The sequence below is a fragment of the Equus quagga genome, chromosome 3 (assembly GCF_021613505.1).
Source record: "Equus quagga isolate Etosha38 chromosome 3, UCLA_HA_Equagga_1.0, whole genome shotgun sequence".
In the NCBI taxonomy this organism is placed as follows: Eukaryota; Metazoa; Chordata; class Mammalia; order Perissodactyla; family Equidae; genus Equus; species Equus quagga.
Window position 1 is genome coordinate 152843044 of NC_060269.1, and position 8021 is coordinate 152851064.

An 8021-nucleotide genomic window follows, 5' to 3' on the forward strand; every position below is an offset into this window, starting at 1 on the left:
GAAAACTTAAAGAGCAACCCTGGTGGCCCAGCAATCTGAATAATGGGATCCAGGAGATCAGAGGGAGTGGAGAAACCAAGGAATTCCAAAACAGTTCCAGGAGCTGAAGAGATTTCCAGAATGGAAAGCCCCATAGAGGAGACGGAAATGATCATTGTGAAATTAAAAGCAACAGAGGCAACAAGAAGATTCCAAGTACTACAGGAAGAGAGTGGGGTTAGGGCCCTCAGAACCATCCAGAATGGCAGCGGGTGCCACAGCAGCACAACCCACGAGTCCACGGAGCAGTGCCTTCGAGATTCCGCTGGAAAATCACATCCACCCTAGAATTCCGTGCCCAGCCAAGCAGGCAGGAGGTGTGAACAGGAATCTGGATGTTTCCCAAGCACGTAGGATCTCAGGTTTCCCCCGAAACCTTTCTTAGGTTGCTGCTGGAGGAAGCACTCCTTAAAACAGAGGGAAACCAAGAAAGAAGACCCGGGACCCTCGAGGAAGGGCTGGGCTTTCCAGGGCTTTGACGGGGGATGCAGAGTAAGAGCTGCACAGTGGGCTCCTTTTCAGAGCAAGGTTCTGATAAGGAGAAGGTTCCAGAAGAGACTTAAGAAAATGACACTGATCAACAGCCTAATATGTTGGGCTGTTTTGAGAGGAGATTCGTACGACTAGGGGAGAGTTGACCACATGTCACTGATGCATGTGTAGAAAATTGCACCCCAGGAAACCTGAAGCTGAGCCAGAGTCCTCACCTGTCGGTGGAATCTGCAGTGAGAGGGTGAGGGTGGAGCACTGCTCTAGCCAGTGTTAGTGCAAGGACACCGAGAGGGCGGCAGGCGCTCACTGTGTGCGGGCGGGGTGCGGGTGCTGGTCATGGGGGACAGAGCCCCACAGTCCGCCTGGGAATTCAGGAAACCGGCGCGGGAGGACCGGCGGCGGCGCCGCGCGCAGGTTCAGTCCTGACAGACACACGGGTGCTGTCTGTCTGTCTGTCTGCGGGGAGTGGGCGCTGTCTGTCTGTCTGCGGGGGGTGGGCGCTGTCTGTCTGTCTGCGGGGAGTGGGCGCTGTCTGTCTGTCTGCGGGGGGGGGGCGCTGTCTGTCTGTCTGTCGGGGGGGGGCGGGGGGTGGGCGCTGGCTTCCTAACCTGGTAGACAGTTTGATTCTAACTCATGTGGTCTATCTCTGATTAAAAATATTAGCAAACTTATAAATCAATGTCATTGTGTCTGGGTATAAACAACCCCATAGAAAAGAGGGTGAAAGAGCTGGGCGGGCAGCGTGAGCAGAGGAAGCCCCGGCGGCCTGGATGGGTTTTCTTGCGCCGCCACGCGCAGCCTCACCGGTGCTCACAGAGCTGAGCCCCCGAGCTTCCGTCTCGGCCGCTGCGACTGCCCAGCCCTGGACCTGCTCCCGGGTGTCCGTCTGCACAGCCCGTCGGGAAGGCGGTGGCAAAGCCTGGGCCGAGGTGGGCCCTGGCCTGCGGAGCGCCCGCGCACACCGGGGCCGCGTCCTCGGGGCGGGGGTCCAGGCCTCAGGTCTCCTTAGGCTGGGTCGCAGGTCCACGAGGGTGCAGCATCTCTGTGCCTTAAGTGTCCGGTGACACCTCCCTGCCCCTTGGGGTCTCCCTCCCCAGAGACAAGCTGCCCTGCCTCTCTGCTGCCAGGTCCCCTCCCAAGACTGCACGTGTGCACACACGTGTGAAAAAAGAAGGCCGTGCCCGCTGCCCCCCCGCCTGCCTGCTTTCCCCTGGCATCCCCAGGGCTCCTGCCTGGGCACGGGCCGCTGCCGTTGTCACAGCTGCACAAGGTGGGGGGACGCACGTGCCCGGCCACGTCAGCAGTGCCCTGTGGAAGGGCAGCAAGGTGTCCTGTCCACGCTGGTGGTCCAGGGGTGAGTCGCTAAACCCACCCAGCATGGCCAGCCCTGAAGCCCCTCACCAGCCTCCAGCCGGGGCGCCCGGGGGACGAGGTGGCGCTGCGCAGGGCCTGTGTCAGCCTGGCACAGTCTCCCTCGTGCTGGCAGGAGGGCCCTAGCCTGGGCCAGCAGAAGCCAGAGGGGCCCTGCGGGCGGAGGGCGTGAGGGCACATGGGAGCTGGGCGGGCAGGGGGTGTTGCTGCAGGGCGCCAGGTGCCCTGCCCTCTCAGCAAAGGCGGGGAGCCCTCCTAGGCTCGAGCTGGGGTTCCCACCTCTGCCATGGCCACACAATGGCCGTGTGCCTCACGTCGCGGCTGCAGCAGCTTTGCAGAGGGGACCCCAATGTCAGACTCTGGCCACCCCAGCACTGACCGGCCTCCCTTCGCAGCCCCAGAGGAGGGACAGGCATCTGTCTGGCCCCTCTCGGCCCTGTGTGGCCACCCTAGCTGGCTTAGCCCCAGCACCCACTAAAGCCGCCCTGCCCTGGGCCTTGGCTGGCCCCACGGTGGCCTCGGTGGAGCGTGGACGCTTGTCTCCTTTCACAGCTCGCGCTCCCCAATCGCGCCTCACGTGATACCCTCGGCCGGGCCTGGCCAACCCCTCGGGGCTGTGTGCTCTCTTCCTGTGCCCTGCCCCCGTGTCTACACATCTCTAGGTGGGTGTTTCCCGGGAGACCCCTTGGCCACCCACAGGGAAGAGGGCGAGGGGCAGACAAACTCGTGGCGGGGAAAGAACGGGGCTCAAGTCCTGCCAGGCCCCCGGGTCTGAGCCCAGCCCTTCACAATGCCTCACACCCATGACCTGTGTCAGTATCACGAAACACAGCAGCTTATCCCATTTTGAAAACAGGAGACCCCAGGCGCAGCCACTCAAGGTCACTGGTAAGGTCCCAAGCCCAAGTTGCCTGTTCAGGAGCTGGTGCATGCCGCCTGCCCAGGGCGTGGCCTCCCGAGCCCCTCCCATCAGAGGGGACCCCGACTGCTGGAACCCTGGACTGGGGTGCACTGGCCATGCTTTACCCCACTTGCAGCTTAAAAAGGAAGTTCTGCTACCCTAGGCTGTTGTCCAGGGTGTGCCAGTGGGAGCCTTCCAGGCTGAGAACCTGCCTTGTTTGCTGGATCAGCCTCAGGACCTTTGCATCCCACCCAGGACATTTGCCCCCATGGGCTTAGGGCTGAGCCTGCTTCCCATGACCTGGACGGGTGGCTTCCCCAGCAGTCAGACGTCAGCTCAGAAGATGGGGCAGGGCAAGGCGGGGCTGTGGTCTGGAACCCACCAACCCAAAGGACCCCAGCCAAGGAGGAGAGCACATGGAGTGTCAGCTGCTGTGCTCCCCTCGGGCAGCTAACGGGCAGCTAACAGACTCGCTGCGTCCTTGGTGGGCTGTAGGGGGATGGAGGGATGGATGATGGATGGATGGTGGATGGAGGGGAACAGGGTTCTGGGTGGGCCGTGGTTGGAGCCCCTGTCCCAGTCTGGCTGCGAGGCTGGGTCAGAGGCCCAGCCCGCTGCTTCCCTCTCATGCCCAGGGCCTCGAGAGCAACAGCAGGAAGCCCACCACCAATGCCGGAAACTTCCCAGCGTCCAGACCCCCATCAGCCAGTGGAGCTGGGCCAACCCCCTTCCCCCAGCCCCAATCACTGAGTCATGGAAATATCCTCGAGACACCCCCAAGGCCCCGGGTATGGTCGGGAGGAAGCACCACGGGGGGCGACCCCGGCCCTGAGCCCCTCCAGTGTGTCAGAGACAGCAGAACCGCACCCGGGGCCGCGGCCCTCTGCAGACCCAGAGCAAGAAAGAGAAAACACCTCATCCATCAGGAAAATAGTATGTGGTGGTAAAAATAGAGCATTAACGATTTTAAACTATTTACATGACTAACTGTGATGGGTCCCAAGAAGCGATGCAGCCAGGTAAACACGTGTGGGGCCACGCGGGTGCCTGACAGGTCCGAACGTGGAATAGCCCTCCCGCGCCCAGGGCTGGGGCGGCTGTGACCCAGGAGGGGACGGCTGGAGGCCGCTACAGAGAGGGCACGATCGGGGGTCTGAGGTCCCTGAGCCGACAGCTGCCAGACACTCCGTGTGGGTGGGGGACTGGCCCAGCCCTGCTGTAGTTTGGGGACGTGCGTTTTGCCAGGACATGTCTGTATGTCTGTCGTCAGTTGGGTGGCCACATCCCCCAGAAGGGGACAGCAGTTGGCATCCCAGAGTCTCAGAAACTGCTCCCCAATCCCCCGGCCAGCTGCAGCCAAGCTGCTGCCACAAGAAACCACCCAGAAGCTGCCTGACACCTGGCACGTGGCCCGCCCACTCGCCTGAGGTCCAGAGTGGCTCGTTAAGGCCAAAGGAGGGTCTGCTCTGGGCACCAGTGACCAGCGAGGCGAGGAGGGCCGGAACCTTCCACCAGCCACACCAGGGCACAGGGACCAGCCGCGCCCACCATGTGGCTAGGAGGCCACGAATCACGGAGCCTAGATGGCCATGCAGAGGCGGGGCCCCTCGTGCCCCTGACTATTGCCCACCGAAGGGGCGGCCCACTCGGCCACGTTGGGTTGTCCAGTCGCAGGGGGTGTCCAGCCAGCTCACGGTGGGGCCCCCTTCCTCCTCTGCTCCAGCTCGGGCAGCCGCTCCTCCCGGCTCTGTGCGTGCCGGGCGCCCGCCCTGTGGGCCGCCTCGGTGGCTGTGATGTCGATCTGTGCGTAGCGGGAGGTGCCGGCCCCTGAAAACAGTGTGAGGTGAGCCGGCCCCACTGGCCCCAGCCTCCCACGACCCCACGTGGCCTGCACCTCCCACAGGGCCTCGGCCTGGACGGGGTGACGGGGGCTGGGGGCTTCACCCACACCATGCACCCAGTGAGGACCTGAGCAGGGAAGTCCCTGAGTGGGGACGCAGGTGGGCCACAGTGTCGGGGACATGGCTCAGCAGGAGAAAGGAGCGGGGTGGGCTGGGAGCAAGAGCCCGCCAGCCGAGGGCTGAGATGCTGGGCGTAGGGGTTAAGGCCCCTTGGGGCTGCCGGGCTGCAGGCCCAGTACTTGCGTTGGGCCCGAGTGGGGACTCACCTCGGACGCCCGTGCTGGCCTCCTGGAGCTCCAGGCCCATGTAGTGCAGCTGCTTTTTGGAGGAGGGGCTGGCAGGGATGTTCACGTAGGTGGGCGCCTCGCTGCGTGGGCTCTCGGGCCCCAGGGCTCCTGTGGGGAGGGGGCTGTGGGTCCCCAGATTGTGGCCGAGGGCTGAGCTGACCCCCAAGACTGTTCAGCAAAGAGCTCCCCACCCACACCACCCCGCACATCCCCCACCCTCCACCTCTCCAGGGCGGAGGGGGCCTCCCGACTCTCCGATTTCCCTGGAGACCTTTGCCCACCCTGAGACCCCACCCACATCCCTCCCTGACCCAGGCACCCACCTGTCCCCCCTTCACCACCGAGCTTCTGGAAAGGGTGTGCCCCTCCCGTGCACTCTGCCTGCTGCAAGGGGCTGACCACCGCTGTGCTGCCCCCGGGGAGGCCCCCATGGCCCGCTGGAGTCAAGCGACCACACTCTTCTACCTTCAGCCCCCTGCTGCCCACCCTCCACACTCGACCCTCATCCGCTGGACCGTCCCTCCCGGCCACTTTCTCCTCGGCTCCCCAGCACCCTGCCCCTCCCAGGCAGGACGCCCCTCCCTGTCCACGCCCCAGCCCTCCCTCTATATCCTCCTGGGTGACCCCGGCCGCTCCAGGCTTCAGGGACCCTCTCCAGACCGGTGAGTCCCCACGGGATCCCTCCCCTGAGCACAGGCCCACACTTCCATCCACAGTGACGCCTCCTCCAGGATGGCCCCAGGCACTTCAAGGCCCCTCCCCCATCCAAGAAACTGGTCCCCTGCCTGTCCCATGTCCCAGCAGCTGATGGAGTGGGACTCAGTGCTGGAACAAGAAGGTCCTGGCAAACCAGGACGCATTGGCCACCCTGCTGGAGACCCGCTGCCCTCCAGGGAGCATGGGAAGCACGAGCTTCCAGGCCGGCGCTTCAGGCCCTCAGTTGCCTGGGTTGCCTCACTCCGCCGGCCAGCTCGCAGTGTCCTGTGCCCTTGTCAAACAAGGACACATTGAGTGTTTTTGGTCCCCAGAAAATCTCCGCTCTGAGGCAAGCATTTCCATACATGCGCTGCCTCTGCAGCACACGGGATCCATCACAGGAAGAGATGCCCTCCCCCACGGCCTGGCAGCCTGGCCAGGAGTGCCTTGAGGGAGTGCCTTGGCGGGTGGTGCAGGGCTAGGGCCCTCTGCCTGTCAGGCGGCGAGGCAGAGCCTGCCGCTCTGTGTCCACACGGGCTCCAACCACCTGTCTGTACTCCCAACAAACAGCATGGGAGCCTCCCCAGCCAGGCCAGGTGGGCCCTGGCACACAGAGGGGCAGATGCAGACCCTCTCCCGCGTCACCCACCATGATAGGCAGAGGCGCCCGGGGAGGCTAGGGGAAATGAGGGCAGGCTGCCTGGAGAAGGGGGCATGAGCCGAGAGGAGTGGAGACAAGCAGGGATGGAGGTGAAGCAGGCAGGGGCAAAGGCCTGGCTGGAGCTGGGAGACCCGTCAGGGGCCTGAGACGGGGTCCCAGGAGAGTCTGGGAAGGAGGCCCAGCCTCCGCACAGGGGCCTCTCAAAGCCAAAAGGGCAGCTGGGTCTCACCCGAGGTCACGTGGCCAAGCTCCCCACCACTCAGCAGCTAGTGTTAGGGGTGCCACCCATATGTCCCACAGTGGAAGCAGGACGGGGTGGAGGGTTCTGGACAGCCTGGCACCACCAGACTCGCACCGGCAGCCGAAGAAGGCTGCTCCCTCCCTCTCACCTCAGCCTCTAAGCAGGTTCGTGGGCTGCAGGGGTGCTACACCTAACACCCGCCCCAAACTGCACCTCCCGGAGGAGGGCCCCTCAGCCCCGCCCCCTCACCCCTCCCATCTCCCTCCCACTCCCTCCTTCCTCTGCTCCGGCTTCCTGTCAGCATCCCACGGTTGCCTCCTTGGCCACACGGCCCGTCCTTCCTACCTGGCCTCACCCAGGCGCCACCTTCCCCAGCCCCTGGCCTCAGGGGAAAGGATCCACGTCCCCCAGCAAATCCTGATGCCTGTTCTTCCCCCGCCCGTCCCCAGGGGACACACGCCCTGTCTCTGTAAAAGACACGTGAAGGGCACGGGCAGCTCCAGCGAAAGGCATCCAGAACCGCCTGGGAGGGCCACCCACAGCCTCGTGTTGTCAGGGGATGGTCCTCAAGGCCCCACCCCGACCGGGGAGCCCCAAGGCCAGCTGGTGTGGAGCCTTCCTGTGGTCTGTCTGACCTGCTAGCCCGCGGCCCTCCCCGCTCCTGCTTCTGCAGGTCCCCTCTGGGTGGGCCTGGGCCTGCTCCGCCTGCCTGCTCTGGCCCCACACAGGCACCTCTGAAGAAGAGATGGAGGCACCCAAGCGCTTCAGGGCCCAGCCCCCAGCCGGAGGCTCCAGCGACAAAATGAGGCACAGAGCTGACCCCTGACCGCCAGCCACCCCTCTGCACCAGCCCAAACCCCCACCGACCTTCAGCCTTTCCCGACTTCCCAGGCCTTCCCCTAGTCAGAGCCAGCGTCTCCCCATCGCTCCCTGCCTGGACCTCCCCCCACCACGGTCACCATCACCTGTGACCATCAATCGGTCCCCTGGACCGTCACTCACCTCTGTTCTCTGTCGCCTGAAGGACACGGCACCCTCCTAAAGGCTGGGGTTCCAGGCCAGCCCCGACCCTGTCCGCTCTGTCCACACACACCACCCAGCTAGGCTGGCCACACTCAGCCACCCTGTCCTCAGCTCCCTGCCTGGCCCTGCCCCACTCTGGCCAGGGCTTGCCCCAGATGCACACGGCCACCCTGCTGTCCACTGCCACCCACTATCCATTGTCACCCCATCCACTGTCATCCCTCTGCCCACTGTCACCCCTCTGTCCACTGTCACCTACTGTCCACTGTCACTCCTCTGTCCACTGTTACCCACTGTCCACTGTCACGTCTCTGTCCACTGTCACCCACTGTTCACTGTCACCCCTCTGTCCACTGTCACCCACTGTCCACTGTCACTCCTCTGTCCACTGTCACCCACTGTCCACTGT

At 64.2% G+C, this 8021-nt stretch overlaps 1 protein-coding gene across 3 annotated transcripts in view; it reads right to left on the reverse strand.

Moving 5' to 3' along the window:
- Positions 1-3767: 3767 nt before the first annotated feature.
- DOK7 (docking protein 7) overlaps positions 3768-8021 on the reverse strand; it is a 35173-nt gene continuing 30919 nt past the window's right edge. The window contains exons 8-9 of one of the 3 annotated variants that reach the window (XM_046657441.1): positions 4971-5099; positions 3768-4630 (exon numbers count right to left, since the gene is read on the reverse strand). In XM_046657441.1, coding sequence (XP_046513397.1) covers positions 4494-4630; positions 4971-5099 — 266 coding nt within the window. In that variant the 3' untranslated portion in view covers positions 3768-4493. The remainder of the gene's footprint in view (positions 4631-4970; positions 5100-8021) is intronic. The other 2 variants (XM_046657440.1, XM_046657439.1) reach the window with 2 other exon arrangements.